We start from the raw sequence: 21,958 nt of genomic DNA on the forward strand, positions 1-21,958 counted from the left end.
TTCGATCTTCCTTTCAAATCTCGTTTCAAAGAAAAATTCAGAATTCCCCACTTTGAAACGCTCTTTTCATTTAATATTTCCGCAACGTCGAAATGCTCGATACGCAATTCTCAACGAACGATCAGCTTCGTTTTTATTTCCAACCCGGTGGGAGTCGGCGATCCTCTTCGTTTCCAGCGCTATTTACGCCCCGATAAGAATAAAAATAAACCCCTGAAGCTACGCGGGGAGCAGATCCCAGGTAAGATTGCGAGAGCTCGATACGAGGGAGCCGCGGATGGAAACGCGTTTCCCGTTTTCCTCGAAATTTCCGAACGGCTGCGTTCGATCGCGAGCGTTCCCAAGCGTATCAAACGCGGATATCGCGCGCGGTCGGTAAAGTCAGCATCGAGCGACGCGTTGCAGCGTCGTATCCAGAGATGCCGCTCCGACGACGCCCGGGCGTCGCGATTGTCGAGGATTTTACGTTTTTGGGGGGCGGAAAACTCGTTCGTGTGTCCGTCGGATTAACCCCGGCCCCCGATCGACGAGCCTTGTTTTCCCAGATTTGGCCTGCTCGAAAGCAACGGTACACGCTTGGGAACGTCGACGATCGTCCAGCGATCTTGGTACGCTCGAAAATCGAGCGTTCGACAGACTGTTCGACAATACTGTCGATGAAAACTGCGACACGAGCTTTTATCGCGATTTAATACGGTGTTTCAAAAGTTCCCGCTGATGGCGATACTAAATTATTATCAGACTATTTTTATCAATAGAATGCAATGGGAGCTTTTTAGAGGCTCGTCTCAACCCCTAAATATAATAATTCGCAGTCTAATTATTATTAATTGACCGAATAGATTTTGAAGATCGAACGGAGGGAGATCCTGCAATTTCGTATTAATTTTCCCCCACAATCGTGCGATCGTTATTTCGTAGTTCTCTCATTACCAGCGGGCGTTATCATTTATCAATCCGCGTGGCGGATCGTCGATGCATCAATAACAAATCAGGCCGACTCGCGTGACGAACGTCGGTGACCCGACGACGGACAGAATTCGAATATCTATCCGCTGGCGAAAAGGTACTAGCTAACGGGTTTCCAAGGCAGCTTGATAATTAATACGTCAAAATCACGGGCGAACAAACGAGCAGTCGTTTTGCGCGGAACGCGGCCAACTGATATCGATATGCACGCGCGTACGTGTTGTCCGTAGCATAATTCTCCGGGAGCCTGACAAATTTCCATCTGGATGCACGTGCGACTGGCAGCACGCGGCCATTTGCACATTTTTCATCCATTCTCGAAACGCAAATGTGCAAAAGGTTGCTCTCGTTCAGGCGAGATCGGTCATCTTCGATTCAGTGTCGAAATTATTTTTCGACGAAAAGAAATGTTCCAAATCATTCTAAAAAAAATATTTTCAGCTAGGGGAGTCAATTACAATCATTTTTGGTCAATAGACATACCCCTGAATTCCTACGTACTTTCGAGAAAAAAATTCCTAAGTGCAGAAATTTTTCGACGAAATTAAAAAATTTCAAATCATTCTAAAAAAAATATTTTTGGCTAGGGGGGTCAATTACAATCATGTTTAGTCAATAGACGTACCCTCGAAATCCTACGTACTTTCGAGAAAAAAATTCGTAGGTGCAGAAATTTTTCGACGAAATTAAAAAATTTCAAATCATTCTAAAAAAAATATTTTTAGCTAGGGAGGTCAATTACAATCTTTTTTGGTCAATAGACATACCCTCGAAATCCTACGTACTTTCGAGAAAACAATTCGTAAGTGAAGAAATTTTTCGAAGAAATTAAAAAATTTCAAATCATTCTAAAAAAAATATTTTCAGCTAGAGGGGTCAATTACAATCATTTTTGGTCAATAGACATACCCTCGAAATCCTACGTACTTTCGAGAAAAAAATTCGTAGGTGCAGAAATTTTTCGACGAAATTAAAAAATTTCAAATCATTCTAAAAAAAATATTTTCAGCTAGAGGGGTCAATTACAATCATTTTTGGTCAATAGACATACCTTCGAAATCCTACGTACTTTCGAGAAAAAAATTCGTAAGTGCAGAAATTTTTCGACGAAATTAAAAAATTTCAAATCATTCTAAAAAAAATATTTTCAGCTAGAGAGGTCAATTACAATCATTTTTGGTCAATAGACATACCTTCGAAATCCTACGTACTTTCGAGAAAAAAATTCGTAGGTGCAGAAATTTTTCGACGAAATTAAAAAATTTCAAATCATTCTAAAAAAAATATTTTCAGCTAGGGGGATCCATTACAATCATTTTTGGTCAATAGGCATACCCCTGAATTCCTACGTACTTTCGAGAAAAAAATTCGTAGGTGCAGAAATTTTTCGACGAAATTAAAAAATTTCAAATCATTCTAAAAAAAATATTTTTAGCTAGGGAGATCAATTACAATCATTTTTGGTCAATAGATGTACCCTTGAAATCCTACTCAGTTTCGAGAAAAAAATTCTTTACCTAAAATACAACGTCTGACCAATGGTTGACCAATTCCCCTGAAATTTCATGCGTATCTTTAAAAAATCATAACTCCCGAACGGATTGGAGGATTTTAATTTTTGAAACGTCAAACGACGCGTATTTTAGGGAAGAATACGTAGAAATTCTAACAATATTCGAAAAGTTGGTCCTTCATCCCGTAAACTGAGAAAAACCTCATGATTCTTCAAAGTTATTAACGTTTAAAGTTCCGCCAGTAGTAGTGATTCTCACTCAACATGAGAGACTCTATTTACTGACGTATCGACAACCTTACAGTTTTGTGAATGAGACTCACTAGCAGCTGTTCGCAGATTCCCGTTCTGCAATAAATTACATTCAATATGAAATGAATATAAGCTTATGGACAGCCAAATCTATGCGTAAAGTTACTTTAACGAAAGCGTAATCGGGTTTTAGCGACAATTATGGCTTTTCATCCTAGTTTCGTCAGAGAACTCAGCAGCTCCACCTTCCACTTGGATAGAGGATCGTCCAAGAGGAACCATGGTTCAAATTCAGTGGCGAGAGAGAACGAGAGAGTTTATTTCTTGTAAAAATTGCTAGTAAACAATATTCAAAGATGGTTCGAGCCATCAGGAGAGAAAATGGCTCGTGGCATTTAGCTATAAAGATTCATCCCCTCTTTGGTCCGCTGGTGAACGCGTGGCAAAGGGAAAGGGCCAGAGGGAACTCGACGAGCTGTTCCGCGACGCTCAGGATCCAATTAACTCGCGTCGTGTGGCGATACGGACCTATGAATTTTCTATTGCCGTTTAATGTACAGTGTATGTTCCGCAGTTAACGTATCGGTCGTTCATTGTGCGAGGATACACGGTTCGCTTCTACGCGGGTCCGAAGGCCGGTCAGCCTGCTATTGGAAATCAATTAACCCGCGACCGTGGCGCGTCTCGACCCCCTTCGCGATCGTCCACCAGCCCTTCTCTACACACGTTATCGATACGCAAACCAACCGCTGCCTACCAGAAGAAAACACTGACCATCGCCAATTAATCAAATTTTTCTTTTTTTCCTCCCCTCACGCGACTCGAGAAATACTCGTTTTGCTTTCGTCGTTTAGCTGTTATCCTTCGATTCGTTCAGGAAGATTGCTCGATCGAGCGATCGATAACTTTCGACGGAGACACGCGACCCTAAAGTTTAACCCTTTGCACTGGGAGACTTTTCTTCGATCACACTCAAGCATTCTTCTATCTTTTTTTAACACTTTGACTACCGAAAGCGTCAATCACTCGACTGTGTGAAAAAATTTTCCGCACACGAGTTGTGCTTGCGTTAAAATTGACCGTAGTCAAAGGGTCAGAGAGTACATTCAAATTCTTCGCTGGATGTCCCATTAGAGGCGACAGTGCAAAGGGTCGAGCGTCGAGTTACAGGTTCCAGGCTTGTTTCGTAACGAGCAACACGTTGCTCCAAGGATTGCTCTTTCGAGAAAAAAGGCGAAAGGGAAACGAATGGATCGTGCGTGCGTCGGTAGCGCGGAAATGCAAATAACAGGGAGGACAATTTCCGCGACTCGACGGGACAAAAGGTTCGGAGGAACGGGATCGACGATTGTCCCGTTGCCAAAGCTGCTTTTATATCGAGAGAACCGGGACAGGGGAGCGCAAGAAGCCCAGATTTATGCTCGGTCTCTCCGAGCCCCTTCGACTTCTTTCCTCGAACGGCGATAAAACAAAGTTAACTCCTCGCCAAATTGACTCCATCGTTTGTATTCTTTTCAACTGCTAACTGCTAGCTATAGTTGCGTACACGAGCTATTGGAAAGTATGCAGTTTCACGGAGACGACGCACAGTGGCCCATTTTGACGAAAACCTGGCCAAAATATACGAAGGCGTCGTTCCATTTGTACGAGAATTGATTACGAATTTGAAAATGGTAATATTGTAATTAAAATTGAAATTAATGAGTAGACTTTGAAACGAAAACTGCTGTTTTACTGACTGCAGCCTTTATTTTTAGTCAGATTCGGATACTGACGAATATGTTTTGTGTCCAAAAATGTTATCAGGGAGTCCGAATGTAGCAGTAATTTATTAAAAATGTCTGCGTAGAAGAATCGACGAAGCATCTCCGGGACCCTAACGCAAACCGTGTGACCTTCGAACGAATCATGCTGCATTATTAAATAACGAAGTTCCTGGCTTCGCGAAGTGAAGTTACAAGCGCGAGTTATACTCAACGACCCTTCTCTTCACGATTCTAGCCTCGACTTGGACGCGTTCCCTTTTAATTCCATCGCTTTCCGCTTTCCTTTTCTCTCGATTGTTCGTAAAATTAAATTAGCGAACATTTTTGCGACCCGGTTCTCCCGCGCAATTAAGGCGGAAGCCGTTTCCTTCTCGCGAGAACTCTTATTCATCCCTGGTAATAAGTTCGACCGGAAAGAGAAGCAGACGAATTTTCCTACTTTCGCGGAAAGTTCTTCGGGGAAATGTTTACTGTTTCCAGCCTTCGGCTACGGAAAATTTCTCCCGAAAATTTCGAACAACGATTGAAAAGAGCGCGACAAACGGGAAGTTTCAGTCTTTGTTTCGTTGAGAAAGACAGTCGACGTTTATTGTGGAGCGAAATACGGTGAAGCGTGTCACGCAACCGTAACCCACATTCGAGCAAATCGCAGGAAGTGGGAACAAAAGCGGGAAAAGTGACCAAAAACGTGTTTCATTCCCAGTAATTTCGTAAGAGATATCGATAAACGTGGATCTGCATCGAACTGTTCAATGTAAGGAAAGAAAAGTCTCGCTAGCTACGAAAATAAACGGAGTTACGCGGTTCGACCCTGGAAAAATATACAGGCGGGTCCATTTAAACGGGAACGCGTAAATATCTCGGTAAAAATCTCTAAAATAGGGCACGGAAAAGCAAAACCAAAGATGCTTGAATGATACAAAAATTTATATCCGCTTCAGGACTAGATTCTACACTTGAAAACAATAAAAGTGTTCATATAAACGTGCGTTCTATTCTTTAACAGCTTTTTCCTTAACACAGGCCTGGAACGTTTTATGGAAACCTTAACCCCTTGACGTATGATTTAATAGAATTTTTCAAACGTATACTATTCAATTTTGTTTAAATTTGTTCGTACAATGGTCACGAAAAAGAATACTTCTTGATGACTAGGTTCATGATTGTAAAACTTGATATCAAGAATTGTAACGAGTCAGACAAGTTATTGTACAAGGGGTTAATAGCTCATTTCGAACATTTGTGGCGAAGGTGATCAAATACGGTGTGTTAAAGAAGAAACTCGAAAACAGGTCGATATAGGACGTGTGTTTACATGAACTTTTTTTATTGTTTTCATATCTAGACACCCTGCATGTAATGTATAATGCATAATTCTGTTGTTTTAAGTATCGTTAAATGAATTGAGACATACTGGAAAAGATATCCATGCCTTTCAGCCTAGTATAAAAAGGAGCAAACTGAAAATTCGATTCAGATGAACTTTTTTTTATTATTTCATGTCTGACACCCTGCATGTATAAAACTGATAGATAATTCTGCTGTTTTAAATATCGTTAAATGAATTGAGACATACTGGAAAAGATATCCATGCCTTTCAGCCTAGTATAAAAAGGAGCAAACTAAAAATTCGATTCTGTGAGAGTAGTAAAAGTAAGATTTGTCGAGTAATTGCGAGTGTCAGGCAACCGGTAAGCGATAAACGATCAAGCAAAAGGGTCAGTCTAGTGTCGCGTCGGGGGTGGTGTATCGATTTCGGTCGTCTTTCACGTGAAACTCACGGATGCTGCCGATGGTCGGAATATCTGGCGTGTCGTTCCTCTGAGAAGCCATAGATGCCGGCTACCGCGGCCATACCTCAATCTCCACGAGCAACAGAGAACTCGATGATGGCCATTCCAGGTTCATAATACCTCGTCGTAGCTAGGAGCGTGGTGGTTCCGTGTCCGTCGTCATCTCGCATCCCCGTGTACCGTGGCCGTCTCTATTTTCAGCCGGGCTTCCCGATCGACCGTCTGCCCGTTTCGTTCTCAGCCGCTCCATAAGCGGCCTTGTCCCTCTTTTTTAAAATAACCCTAAAGACCAGCACCGACCAAGGTCGAGCATCCCCTTCGCAGCACCCGCGGCAGACGTAGCCTGCCTGGATCGCCGTATCCGAATCCGCCCCGATCGATCCTCACTCGCGATATCGTCTCTTTCGCGAACCTTTTCGCCCGTATCACAACTTCCGTTAAACGTCGTTTCGCCGAAAGGGGACTGCCAACTGTTCCAACGGGCGTGTATCCTTTCGAAACCGACCATCGAAATTCTCCTTCGCGCCTACCTCTGGACGAGTCGATTCGTTTTTACGAATTACCGCGGTCACAAGGAATCCCGACAAAGCCTTTAACGCGACGAACCGCTCGGGGAACCTTTCTTTTTACCGAGACCAGTCGACCTTTCAATTTTTTAACGAACCCGAGATCCCAATTCACCGCTCCAAGACGTTGCACCTCCCGAGACCGGATCCGCGTAACGTCGTATTCCCTTTGTTACGGGATTCCTAATTATCTCTTTTGTCCGTGCATGAATGTTTCACCAAATATAACCTCGTTACGTTAGGTTAAAAGCGTAATCGAGTAACGTCGGCGACTCCATCGATCCGTAAGAGGATTTCTCTCGCGTACGTTTTTTTTTCGAAACCCTTTTCAATTACGTCCGAAACAGTTTTTTTCGCATCGTTGCAGCCGAAGGAGACAATCAGGTCACCGGAAAATTGAAAAATGCGCTTCCCGGAAGTGCTCGTCCGCGGTGGGCAGCATTAATTTATTCACGTGCCGCGGGTCTCGTCGGTCGTAGCGAGTGTCTCGGAATTACGCGACAGTTTTATCAACGGAATTCCCACTCTTTTGTCGGTGCACGTTACTTTTTAGACGACGGATAAACTTTAATCGTGGCGTCGTCCATTGTTCTTTCGACGAACTAATTTGCTGGCCAGTTTCCTTCTCGCGGCGATAAATTCTGTTTTCGCGTTTTGCTGACCAGCGTTTCAACGTTTCGTCGTGATTGCGGTTGACTCCATTAGGGGGCCATTACTAATATTCTGACGTTTAGATTTGCTCGAAAATCATGGAGATATCAAGGGGAGAAACCACTGTGACGGACTGAAAAAATAGACACTTTGTTTTACCTCTTTTCAATGTTTGAGGTTTTAAGAACGACTCCATAAAATATTTAAGTAAAATTACAGAAGATTTAGTAGAACTGATCAACTTTTAGTACTGGCTGTAGAAAAAATGTATCCTAATTAACAATCCTTTTCATTTCTTTGACTTGGGCAAACGGAAAGGCTGGAATCATGGAGGCCATTAGAACACTAATTTTGACTATTTCTCGTTGTAAAGATTTGCAAAGATTACCGAGAGTGTAATAAATGCAATTTGTAAAAAAGAAACAGAGATTTACAGTAGAAGACCCCCTTAACAAAAAATTACGATCTACAACTTGTCGTTACTTTAAAATTGCTCGTCTTGGATATAACCGGAACAATTTCGCGATGGTAGAATTTTGTTGGAGGGTGGGTTTCGTTGCATTTAATTCGCGCAGTGAATTTTGGCACGCGACACCGACGCCAACGGAAATTCTGGATTAACGAGGAGCGACGCGTCGACCGACTTTGTCCGCGAAATTGCGCGATGATTTCGGGCCGCGGATCCTCGGGGCCGAATCGATTCACGGCCGGCAGAAACGGATTCGCGGAATTCATTGGATGTTCGGGCGAACGGTTCGTCGCGTCGTTGCAGCCCGCGATTACCAACCGAATCGCGATACGCGACAGACGCGGCCTTTTGTCCGACGATTTCAGTCACGCGAGCGTCGTTCGATGAAAACGCTACCACCGGTTACCGTATTGCGCTCGTTCCGCGTCCAGTTCAACGGAGCAACGCCTCATTTTTCCCAACAAGGTCCCCCATTCCAGCCAAAACTCCACGACGTTCGATAAAAATAAAAAAATAAAACTCTCGAAGCGAATCCAAAGTCTCTATACCGGAAGTCGAACCGTAATTTTATTACATCGTATGGTAAATATGGACTATTGCGCGAAAGAATATCGCGAAAAACGTCGACGCTGGGCCGATATTTATTCTGCTCCGTCCCGCGACACTTTTCGAACACTTTCTCTTCCCAAACGATTCTGCACGGCCGAGATTCCCTCAAACTCGAGCCACTTTGAACCGCGCGAGTCGTAAAGTCACCGTTCCCATTATCGGGGAGCACTTTGGACACTGTCGCACCATTTTGTCCGCGCCTCGAGCGATCCTGACCGTCAGCGTACGCGATCCACGCGTAGATCGCGAGCGGAACCGGGATTCGTTTTCATCGCGCGACGGTCGCGGCGGGGTGGTTTTCAACTGGCGGACTGAAACGACGCGACGGGGGAGTTCGCGGCGCGGTTTTCACTGGAGGGCTGGAATGACGCGTCGTCTATTGTTGACAGCTCGAAAGGTGACTGCGGCGTGCAGAGTTCTTCCAGGCGACGTTCCACGCGCGCCACGTGCTCCCGTCGATTGGCCCCGCCCACCGACTCGAAACAAGAACATAGTAAATCTATAACCAACCTAGAGAACGCCTAGCCTCCCCTGTGGATCAAATTAGATATGCAGCGAACGCCACCTCCCTCGTTACGTACCGAATCTTCAAAAACATCCAACGTAACGTTTCTCGTATTTTTTTTGGTCTAAAACGGCTCTAATTTGAGTCTATGTTGATTTTAAAGCATTTAAAAAGCAATGAACAGATAGAATTATATTAAACAATTATTATCTTAAATTTGCAAAGGGCTCCAATAATCCACGTATGGGTTAACTTAATTACTGTCTTCGGTGTCTATATTAGAGAGACGAAATTTCGAATGACGTTTAGAATCGTCGAACGTCGTTCTCGAGCGATCGCGAATTACGATAGGGAACGTAATTTTATGCTGCGCGGTAACTTCTGCTCGAACGTTCGCTAAATAAATTATTGTCCCGACGAGTTTATTATAAGATCCGTATCTACCTTAGGTTACACCAGTCCCTTCTAGATCGTACGATCGCGTTAGGGTAACTCAAGCAAGGTCAAGTTACAAAAAAATAATCTTAATTATATTTAATATGTTAAACCACGATACGGTTTGGACGCTATCGAAGTTCGACGATCGAGTACAGGAAGTTATATTGAAATCGTGTCGTAATAGACTCCCTGGTGAAGGTTAGACGGAATATTTGCGGAAATTGTTCGAGTCTTAATTAGAGAAATCGGAGTTCCCCGAGGATCTTGAACGTTTTAGAGATTCGTCTTGGGGTGGAGAGGGGGAGGGAAACTTTCTCGAATCCCTCTTAATGCGCTCGAATGTAAATCCATACTCTGTCCCGAGCAAGAAGCGAATTCAGCGAGTGTGCGATCGCAAGGCCTCGATTAGCCCCAGCAATCGTGCACGCCACGCTGAAAAAGCTACACGTGACGCGTAACGAAAGTCGGGACGGTAATTGCAGCCACGGTTTGACGCGCTCGTCGAAATAATCGCGTCGACGTTCAAGTACCGCTCGATACACTCGATAATTTAAATGTCAAGACTTTCCTCCCCCCCCGTTTACGAGTAATTTTTATCCGCTGCTCGTTCTAAATCCGAATTTTCGATTAATTAACGAACGACGAGGGTCTCGTCGTGACGACGTCCGCGCGAAAAATGGTTGTCGCGACTTGTCCGCGCCTCGCTTATCGGCTAGATTTTTCGCGTGCCACGTAAAATACGAGTATCAAGCGTACCGTGCCTCGCTTCATTGCTTTCCGTGGCTCTGTTAAGGATCTAGCTTGTCGTATTGACGCGAAAGTTGACGCCGACTTCGTCTAGAACGAGCGATTTATCGCGACGCGACGACGTCCCTCGAAGGCGTTGAATCATTGAGCCACGTATCCGCCTACGCCAATTAAATATCTGTTTTTTATTTACGAATAAGGAATCGATAAATCGTTAACGTAGAAAAATCACAATCACCGACGTTCTTAGCGATAATATATTTTATTTAGATCGCGATCGGTTCGTTTCAAGATTCCAAGGCCACCATTTGTAAATGGGATTCTATGTACATACATAAAGCACGAGAAGATTCAACGACGTACGATAACTCTCTCCTCTCATTACCTTGTGCCACGAGTGGTATTCAACGATCCTCGACTACGCTACAACGAAAGATCGAAGCTTCAGAATCCACGATCCTTGCACTTTCGAGATATCGTCATTTTACGACATCGACTCTTTGCTTAACAAGTTTGCATAATTAAACGTGTTACGCATCGTCGATCGCAAAGTGGAAACTGCCAGCGTGGGCGAACGGGATTGTGATTTTAACGAGGGGGAACAAAGTTTAAGGGAAAAGTATAAACGCATAGTCCGACATTTATAAATCGACACCAAGGAAACGTTTGAGATACTTTAATCTAACAAGACGATGTCCTTGGAAGACAATTTCCAATTTTTTCTGATACTTTTCCATACCAGCGAAATTCTCCAGCCATTCCAGCCAAATGTGTTCACTCGTTCGAACGATACGACCAAGACCTTCTTACGCTGCGAAATTTTCATTTTACGTAAAAATTTGCGATCGTCTACCGAGAATGTGCCTCGTTAGGAGTTCGTAATACGATCCAAAGAGAAAAAGCGTGGATCGTTAAGCCCCGGTAACTCGTGTAGCGCGCGAAAAGCTCGGATCGAACGTAGCCGCGGAAGTTACCACCGCGTTCGATCGACCGTGACACGTTTTCGTCCATGGTTCGTGCGTATTTTACGAACCTACACGTCCCATCTGCGACAAAAATCGCTCCCGTCTTCGAATCTCTCGGAATGCCTCGTGAAAATCGAAAATTTAAACGGGGCTTTCGATAAACTGCTTTCCAAGGGATCTTCCGGCTCCACTATGCAGTCCAGTAACAGTAGATAATTCACGATAAATGCCCCATCCGTTAACGACACGCTTAGACTCTAATGGAGCCAAATAGGACGTTAAAATTTTATTACGCCTTATTTCTTGTTCGCACTATGAATATCGTCGATAAAGCATGCGATAATGGATAATCGCTGGCAGTGCCGCCAGTTTTGGCACGATCGAGCCGCATAAACGCCATGGAAACGTTCGACGAGAGTACAGTATTATTATCGCGAACCAGTAAATTTCGCGGTCCGAGAAAGACGCTTACGGAATTTTATTCGCTACGAAGACAGTCGTAAACGCGATTCCGCGAAAAATTGGCGTAAGTATGAGACACAAAGGGATTTAATTCGGTCAACATCTCGTCCGCGTTCCGACAATTTACGATCGGTTCGTCCTTCTTTCTGGACATCGAAAATCGCCCAAGGTTCTCCGCGCGAAAGAGTATTGTAAGAATATTTTACTTGATTTCTCTTGGCGTTAGGAACTCTTTTCGAATTTTCAAAGTTACCATTTATGGAGACAAAGGTACGAAACAAGTCGCGCTGATAAATTTCGCGGATTAACGCTTACGCGAAATGGAAGGTAAAGGGTGCACGCGCCGTCGAGCCCATTGTCACGCGCGCGCTCGCTTGCATTAATTAATGCACGTGCATTTCAGTTGCGCTCAATCGAAAGATGTAATTATCTTCCGCCTCGTCGGTACCTCGATTTTCCCCTAACCGACGAATACTAATTTGCTTTTTACCATCGTTGTTATCGCGACGATTCTTTCCACGTTCCCATTTAACTATTCACTTACAAACGTATTCCGCCTTTATCGTCAGACGATTCGTATACGCGTCTGACCATATATCGGCGTTTCTACTTGCACCGATCGCCCTTCGAGCTCGATTTTTCTTTCCACGTTTCTATTTAACTATTCACTTACAAACACGGGTCAATTTCGACCCGTATTCCGCCTTTGTCGCCAGATAATTCGTAGACGCGTCTGACAATTACCCTTTGAGATCGATTTTCTCAAAAACGGAGCTTCCGCTAAAAAAATGTTATTCCCCCTTTTCGACTCGTCTTTCCACGAGGAATCTCCAGGTTGCTCCACGAATCGATGGAACGTTCTGTATGCGGGCGACATGTTCGCGCAAGATATCAGGATTGGGCGTAAATCCGTGATCCGTTTCGATTACCATTGTCGCGTTGGACGTCGAACATTTAGGGCTACACGGACCCCGTTAGGTTAATTTTCGACGTAAAGGAGAAAGCCAGACTTCTCGCGGGTAATCTATGTGGTCGCACGTCCTACGATTGCCGGGGAAAAATTCGAAATCAGATTAATGCGCCGCCACGTATTTCGGCGGTAGTCGAGGATGCAATTAAATTTTCGACTGCAGGAATAGATACGTATCCTCGAGGATGCGGCAAACGAGATCACGCGTGTGACACGTAAACGTCCGTTCGTCATTTATCCGTAACGTTCGAAACGTTAGAAAATTAGTTTGTCCGCGGTGCTCGACGGTAACGAAGCGCTTTCTTCCTAAGCACCTACGTAGTTGGATAGAAGAAGGGTTCAAGCCCGGAAACAAGGTCATATCGCGCATGTGTTTACACGAAGATTCTTTTGTTGCTTCCCCGGGGGATCTAAATAAGTCTCTCGTTTCTCGCGCGGGACCGCGACTCTCAACTTTTTCTTCGCGGAGTATTTGAGAAGAAAGTTTCCCGAGCCGCCTGAGAGACACGCAAAGTCGCGTCCGTCCTTGCGACAGCTGTCAAGATCAAAGAAGACCGCCACTGCGGCACGAAAGCCCTCGAACCATCGAACGAGCCCTCATCTTCCCTTTAATAATAGTTACCTTCGTACGCGACGGGAATATTTAAGAAGAAGCGCGGCGATATTTCAAGGGATCCGAAGGAATTGTTGGCAGTCGTCCCGGATCGATGGGGACCGGCGTTTAATTGAATCGGGAAATGAAGAAAAAAAAGATCGAGATTACCGTTCGAGGCGCGCTCTTATCGGTCGACGCTGGCCCTGGAATAATTTCCACTCTCAAGACGATTCCTACGACCTTTTGTCTCTGATTATCCGAAATTTAATTATTTCCATTACTCTTCCTACGACTTCGAAGCACTTTGCCACTCGATTCGCGACTGACGCGATACGGGTCACTGGTTTACGATTTACGAAAAAATTCACTGACTTCGTAGCGTCGACCGACGTTGTTACTCGACCCGTCACTGTCACCGACACGCGGTACAAAGAGGCGATTCACGGTCGCGATTCACCGCGTGAAGAACGATCTGGTGGGCCGGAAGTCGTCGACGGATCGGGAAACGCGTACGTGACTGCCGTTCGCTGGTTTCGTCCGCTGCTGCGGATATATCATCCTGCAACGAGGTCCGCCCCCAAACTGAGGCACCATCCTCGATTCTCGTTGCACGTCCCGCTACACGGCCGCACCGCTAACGATTGTTCCTTCGAGGAACGGATTCCGCCGAGAACGGGGCGTAAATGTTACTCCCACGTTGCTCGATCAACGCCAATTCGACGTTCCCTCCGCGGTGCCGATCGAAAAATTACCGAGGGGAATTGGTCTGCGCCCGACCTCCAATTTCTCTGGGTCCGGACGGACCCGAGGCTGGAGTCCAGAGGATTTTCGATCGATAAGAAACGCTCGAGAGACGGGGCAGCCTGATATTCGGTCGAGAGGGATCGATGGAAATGCGAGACCAGAGCTCCTGTATTTTCGACGAGCCACGAGATACGCAAGCGTTGCACACGATCGTAAATAACGGACAGATCGTGTGTGCTTGTTGCAAGTTTAAGGACTGCGGTAAAACGCAACCGAGGACTCGACGCGACGCGGGGAGACAACCTATTTCGAAGGCCTCGCGTTTCACTGTGGATACTTTAATCCACTTGCACCGTTTGCGTATACAGGCTGGTACAACTGTTTCTGGTCGTAACGCCGCTATTAATGCGTTTGCGAAAAATTCAGGAGAAAGGTAAGTGGTTTAAGGCCCTACACATGGAGTGCTCTTCAAGTCATCTTTCTCCTTTGACATTTTTTCGTAAATACATTAATAATGGAGTTACAACCTGGAGCAATTGCATGGACCACCCTGTACGTGCGAGCTATTTTTACCTAATTCGATACGTGTAATCTGTTTTTACCATTTAAATCCTAAGTCAGTGTTGATTAAATAACATTTTCGAGGCGACAGAGTATTACATTACCGACGGGAAACGAGTATTCTCGTTTTACGTTAAGTGTGTGGTTTTCTTTTTCGTTTCTCCGATAACACGAAAAAAATTCTAACATTATCCACATGTAACTTCTGAGAATTTTAATAAAACACTCACAGTATACACACGGTTGAGGGAATTCTGTATCATTAAAATCACCCGTGGTGTGGGAAAGTTTTAATAAAAATGCCCCGTCGTTAATGCGTTATGGACACCTTGAGACACCCAAGGCGGTCGGTTTTGCCTCGTTTGGACTAATTCATTCGCGGCGGACAGGACGATAAATATCGTCGTGCAAACGCGGAATTATGAATTCAACCGTGTAAATTTATGCGTCGAATCCCGGTGACAAAGCGACGGGAAGATCGAAGCCGTCGTGCAGCGGGGGGAAACGAGATTGCCTCCGATCATGAATCTTTCAAGGGCACCGGGAAACTGACGGCTAATGGCTCCCCCCTTAAATACACGGTTCCGGATCGTAATCCAGCCTCGATGGCAAATATTTTCTCGTACGTTCGTCGTGTCTCTCCGGTTCTCAGTCTGTCGCGCGAAAGTATCGGCCCAGAAACGGGGAGCTTCCGGTTTACGAGAACCGATCTCCGTAAAAATGTACCACCGGATCGAGGCAGAATTTTACGCGAGGAATTTATCGAACGTTAACCACGTTGTTGCTCGAGCTACGAAATATTGTTCCGACGCGAAAGTTATTTTAGCGTTTCCCGGTACACAACGTCTTTACGTTTCATTTGCCGGAAGACACAAATAAACGAACGCTACTCGCTCTTCGAGAGTATTTATGGCAGGGAGAATTCGATTCTATCCAGAGTTTCTTCATTTACTATGAAACCATTGATATACGAGATGTTAGAGCGTCAGATGTTTACATCAATTTTAATATTTTTATACCTACTTTTAGCTATTTATCGCCCAAAGTGGACATAACGGGTGACAGCCGCCATTTCCCTATTTCTTCATAAGAAAAAAACGGAGTATTTCGCTGTGTACCAATTTCTCCCGAGTTTGAGCTCGATATTTTCCAAGGAAGAGATTATCGACGGTATCGGGAGGAAAACAATATCGCGAACGGTCAATAAGGAATCGTTCTTGATCCTATTCGGTGCCTCTCCCGTCTTTCTCGGTCTGTGAAAATTGAATTAATCGTGGGACCAGCGGAGCCTACTCCGCAGAATTTCGTGCCGGAATTGAGAAGGCGACCTGGCTTCCGGCATGGTCGCGATTGTTCTCGAGATCAATTGTTCTCCGCAAAGAGTACGCGACACACTTTGTCGCGACGTTACAGCTCGAGACTCGTGCTAGCGACGAAAGGACGAATTCCCGCGACAAACCGTGAACGCGAACGCGGTGAAAATTTTTGCAACGCGTTCCAAGCGATCCCGACAATCGATCCGTTGTATTTCCGATCGAACACCTTTTGCCAGTCAATCCCATCCAGTCAGTCGTGTTTCATCGTTGCGCTTCGCTTCTAAAAATAAACCATCGTCGATAAGTTACATCGAGCGACTGTGATTTTACTCCCGACTTTGCTTGGATGGAAATCGCTGGCTGCCTTCGCGGATCCCTCTCAACCCTTTCATTAACCCACTCGTGAACCCTTCGCTTATCGACGCGGGCAGAGGGAAATACGAACTGCTCGCGATCTGGCACCGATATTCGTCCCCCATCGAATTCGAGCAAAACAGAAACTCCAGCGATGGATAATCGTGAATCGAAAACTACTCGTCGCGATCGAGAATTTTCTATTTACGAAACGATCTAGAGACGCGCGGCGCCGGAAGACGGTTCGATATCGACTAAAAATCCGCGTCCGACGAGTGTGTACGGCCGGTTGGACGCATCGACCGCGACGTTATTTTTAAACGTCGGTCTTAGCAAGTTGTGCAAACTCTAAGGCAAATTGCGGTGCGCGTTGTTCGTGAGAATAGCCGGAGAAACTCGGCTGACCATGAAACCGGCAAGTTCTCGAACGAGATTCCTGCCGGGTTGGGAGTTGCCCGTGGACATTGCGCAGGGTGGATCGCAATCACGGCGGGCAGATTGAAATATTTACGATACGTCGTGACACAGAAATACAGCGGCTAGGGTCAAAAGCAACGAGCGAAGAACAGAGAATGCCTAGCGACAGGCGACATTTGTAAATAATTTTACGATAGAATCCTCTCACCTACCCTAACTTTATTTTATTTCCAGTTAACCCTTTGCACTTGGCTATCACCTCTGAACGGACAAAGAATTTGGATGTACTCTCTACCGAATTATATCTATTTCGTAAGAAAGTGTGTTTGAGTTGGTAGTAGATCGAAGAAAAGTCTCCGAGTGCAAAGGGTTACGAATATCGTTATTATAAATTACGCGTCTCGATTTATCGATGGAAACGCTATCTCCCGACCATAGAACAAGGGTTTGCAGTAAAATGATTAATTGCTGCTTCGAATACGCTGCACGGAAACAGATTGGGGGATGAAACACGACTCCAGCGAACCGCGATCGATTATTAACGACCACGTTTCAAACGTTTCGAATACAATCTCTCTTCCGACTCTTTGTGCTTTCTTTGCTCCCTAGAAGAAGACTTTAATCCGAATAATCTGGAGAACCGTTCGCGAGAGAGAGAGAGAGAGAGAGAGCGAAAGGGATTAATCGTTGGCTGCACGATCGGTGGAAGATGGAGGCTCGAGATCCTCAGGCAACGCGACGATATCGCCTCGATATCGCAACGAAATCGAAGTCCATCGTCGGGACACGCTACCGCGATCGAGCTTCGATCTATCGCCCGTCTCGATTAGATTCTACTCGCCCAGCACTGTACGACTCGAAACGTGGAAGGAGATCGGAGAAACGAGCAACAATTTCGGGGCACGATTCCGGCTAGCATACTCCCAGAGATCGTACCAATATCGAGTTTGGCAGGGAAATCAACGATCACGATGAGAACCGTCGGGTCGCGCAGAGTTCGGTCATCGATCGAAATTCGCGGTATCCGAGACACTCGCTCGATCGCGTTCCAGCCTCGTTTGTCCATGATCTACGGGGGAGGGGGAACACTCACTGACGTATCTCCTCGAACGCATACGCGGACACTCGCGATATTCAAACGAACGAGGGTGCACACGCGAGTCTCGATGGTTGTCGGCGGACAGGGGCGAAAAGGGAGGACGAGAAGCGCGTATCACTCGCGAACGTCTCGAAGGTGGCCGGAAACGTGGTGCACGGGCTCCTCGCGTTTCCGCAGGAGCGTAAAGAGAAGCGCGGGAGCCAGATGACGGAGGGTGCTCCGTCAGACAGCGTGCTGCAACGTGGCGCGGTTGGGTTCGCGATGCCTCGTGGCTGCTCTTGGCTTCCACCACCGCGCGACACGGTGCCCCGAACCGCCCCCAACCCCCCCAGCAACCGAGTTTCTGCTCCTCTGGCCGTGTTCCGCTCGAGGCCCCCGTCGAGCTCCCCCAGTGTGCTACAACGGCTCGATATTCTTTCCGCGCTCCTGCACGGAACACGATCAACCGCACCGGTGCGCGCCTCCCGCTCCGCGAGGGCACCTCCTCCACCCTCGTACTCCTCTTCGAGAACAAAGTTAACCTACGTAAGCGAGATTACCTTCTCCGCGTTCACGGTAATGTGCCGACGACCCCTCTTTAGACGTTTCCTAGGCGTTTCCCTTTCGTTTCTCCTCCGCGTTTCCTTTCTTTTATGGCCTATTTCATTCTACCCGGCGCACCACGTGGGCTCAGGTATCTCGTCCGGATCGTTAGCCAACGACCACTCGATAGCATTTAGAATATTTTTCCTCCAAAGGACAGAGGCCATGAAGGTGTCAATTATTACTAAATGTTACGATTTAGTCACAGTCGATAGCATATAGAGCATCTTTCCTCCAAGCAGTGGCCACAAACGTGTGAATTATTATTAGATAATACTAGATAATCGCCATTCGTGGGACTCGTTGCAGATTTTACGATCATGAGGCTACTCACTCGTCATCAAGTCTTATAAATTAAATTCAACGCATTTTCACGTTCACGAGGTATTCGTAAATCTGTTCTTTGTCGTGACCATTGTACGAGCAAATTTAAACAAAATTGAATAGCATACGTTTGAAAAATTAGATTGAATCGTACATCAAGGGGTTAAGGAATCGTGATCTTGCCATCTATTGGCACGAATGCGATCGATTACGATCATCATTTGTTGCAACTAACGTGCCTATGCCCGAATTCACAAAGGAAAAATTATTTGGAATCGGATCGTGAGTCAAGGGGTTAAGGGTGGCTGGCGTTACATTAAGATCCACGTCATACATACGTGTGTTTTATATATTTAACTCTTTCCCGTATTTCAACCAGTCTGACTCGCGATGAAGATTTTGGCCCAAATACGAATATCACGAGCCAGACTCGCGGACAGCAAATCACGATCGTGATTGAGTTTTAGTTTCTATCGGTACGCCAAAAGAGTTGGTCACGATTCTTCTAATCTCTGTTACAAAGCAGTTTAGCATCAGACTGTATCACCAAGGTAGTATTATTCTTAATTATTCTTAATTAGAAATATCGACGCGGCGATAGGGTGTAAACGGTTTGAAATTAGTCGATGCTCCGGAAATGTCGCGTATTAAATATCCACCGTCGCGACGTTGTTAATTGAAATTTACGTTTCCGCTCGGTGTGCGTGTCGCGTCGATAAAATTTCATAAGGAGCGTCGTAAACGGTCCCGTTTATCGCGCGTTACGTCGTCGAGAATACTGCTCGCAATAAAGCTCGAGCATCGAGCGAACCGGAAGCTCCGATAACGGGGAAAATTGCCCAACAAAATTAGAAAAATTATTTACAGTCGACTCGGAAAACCCACAAACTCTTAAAAAGACAATTTTCTACGATCGATAGAATTTTAATTGACGTACGAGTGTCGCAAAAGCGTATTGCATGCTCGAAAACGATTATCTTGCGAATTATTCGCTTATGTGACCTAGCAGGGAATAACAGGTGTTACAGAACGGAGTAAATTATTTGTATTTTGATAGGAATCGCAGAACGATTCTCGAAAAGATCTACATCGCGAGTGACCAACAGCGTGTTATTAACAATAATACGAATATTAAAGCTTTCGAATAAATAGAATCGCTGGAAAGGCTCCACGGTGAGTTTCTTACGAGCGATCTATAAAAAGCTCCCGGGCGTTCTAGCCGCGGGAAATAAATAAATGCAACGATATCGTCTCGCCCCGCGAATTAATTAACATTTCGCGTGTCGTTCTTCGTACATCCCCGCCCATTAATGCGCCCGTTCGTCGCGCTCTAACGGCAACGCGTAACTGGGAAACCGTGAAACAAAGGCGTCTTACGGTAATAAACGCTGCAACAACTGATAACGGGTCAGGGTTTATAATTACACGGCGATATTGAGTAATAAATTCTAGAGGGCTCTGGAGAGTAAGGTCAGGAACGAAGAGGTAATGGCCATCGGACGAGAACCGATTAAACCTTTTATCGAGGAATTAACCGAACCTGCTTCGAGGATTCACGGGAAGAAGCGTCGACGACGCTTTTACGCCTTTCTTCCGCAAACAAATTACGATCGAGCATGTATGCTCGGAGATCGATCTCCTGTTGGCGAACGGTAAGAAAATTTCAGGTCAGTCACGCAGGGATCGAACGACGCCATACGTTTCAAGAGCAATGCTAGAAAGGAAGGGCGAGGGTCTCGGGAAGCAGGAAGCACGCTTCGAGTCGATAAATTGATTTCCCCCGTTCCTACTATTTTTCGAAATCTCGACCGATAAGGGATTTGCGGATACGTCGGGGCCAGCGAATCACGGATGAAACATGGTCGAGCTTCCGCGACCCATAAATCAAACTTTTCGTGCCTACGGGTATCCATTTCCAGCGCTTCGATTTTAAATTTATTCCAATTAATAAACGATACGCAGATAATTCGAGCATTATTGAAACTTCGTAATCTCCTTTGCGTATTAAGGTACGTAGATATCGATGAATCTCCTTTGTAAGTTATACGTTAATTATGCTCCTCTTTTCTTCACTTTTTCATAAAGGGTGTTTTCCCCGTTAAACAAATAAATATACATCCGTGAAGAAAACAGTCGCAGAACTGTTTAATTAATTAGGAGGAGGAAGTACGCGCGTAGAATATATTAGATGAGTCTTGTATCGGCGTATTGTATTATTAAGGAGTGCTATTTAACGCGGTAAGCTGTTCGTAGGGTATATTACCGCAATCGATTTACCCTTTCCTCCCCCATAGCGAAGCATTATCTATGAAATTCATCACGGCGACCGCATTGTCGGTGTCGGCTCGGTTACCATTATTACCGTTATCCACTTCCAATAAGCATTATCCTGAGAAGGTCGAGGCGCGAGTAGAATGCGACAGTGCGCGAACCGGCGCGGTGCGTCGCGGCGCAGTCGCCAGGTTCCTCCATCCGAGTCGGGATCTTCTTTCGGTGATCGTCGATAATGCAGTTACCGTACGGCCACGGAAACCCGCTGGATCGCCTATCGATCCTCTCGGGCTTCCTCCGACCTGACCTATATTCCGATCCCTCGCGAGCTGACTCGTCCTCCTTCCGCCCGACGCGAGCGTATTTCGACGCTCGCGGGACCTTTTTGCTAAAACGCGTCCCGACGCGACGCGTCGGCGGCCGGCGCCTTTTCGCCACGACAACGCGACCATAATGGGTTCCCTGCGCTACCAAGGATAACGTGACTCGATCAATCGACCGACGCTGCCAGAGACATTCGCTACGGTCATTTTTCACGATCCCAAGGAGAACCTACGCCCACGCGCAATCCTCTTTATAGCAATTTCAAAAATAAAACCGTCCTCCGACGTTCCTCGTTAAATCTTTCGAAAACAAACTTCATTTATAAACCTCTCGTCGTCTGCTGCACAATATTTTCAGAACTCGTCGCGTCGACGGTCACGTTATGATATTATTTTTACAAATAACGTGCACGAGCTCTGGTAACATTCGCGGAAATTCGTTGAGTAGAAAAGAGAACGGGCGAGCCTAATTTTTGACACGGAAGGGTGGAATATCCGTGACGATATTCGGGGGCGTCGACGACTGTGGATCAGGGTCGTGGAAATTAGAGGAAGCGAATTTATCAGCGTGTGTACGAGGTAAACACGCGTTCGGCATAAATTCAGTCGATCGATTCCCGTCAAAGTTAGGTCAACCCTTCGCTGGATCGAGTCGTAACGCAATTCTGAACTCCGACAAACTCTCCTAGTCTGGAAG

General features: G+C 45.7%; 1 protein-coding gene across 12 annotated transcripts in view; it reads right to left on the reverse strand.

The window, feature by feature from the left end:
• Positions 1-21,958, reverse strand: part of Shaker (potassium voltage-gated channel protein Shaker) — a 172,136-nt gene that overhangs the window by 65,203 nt on the left and 84,975 nt on the right. Inside the window, exon 1 of one of the 12 annotated variants that reach the window (XM_076767046.1) lies at positions 6,282-7,131. The exons of the other annotated variants lie outside the window; for them this stretch is intronic. Coding sequence (XP_076623161.1) covers positions 6,282-6,355 — 74 coding nt within the window. The 5' untranslated portion in view covers positions 6,356-7,131. Of the gene's footprint in view, positions 1-6,281; positions 7,132-21,958 lie in introns of those variants that run through there. 12 annotated transcript variants of the gene reach the window in all.

Source organism: Colletes latitarsis, chromosome 6 (assembly GCF_051014445.1).
Source record: "Colletes latitarsis isolate SP2378_abdomen chromosome 6, iyColLati1, whole genome shotgun sequence".
In the NCBI taxonomy this organism is placed as follows: Eukaryota; Metazoa; Arthropoda; class Insecta; order Hymenoptera; family Colletidae; genus Colletes; species Colletes latitarsis.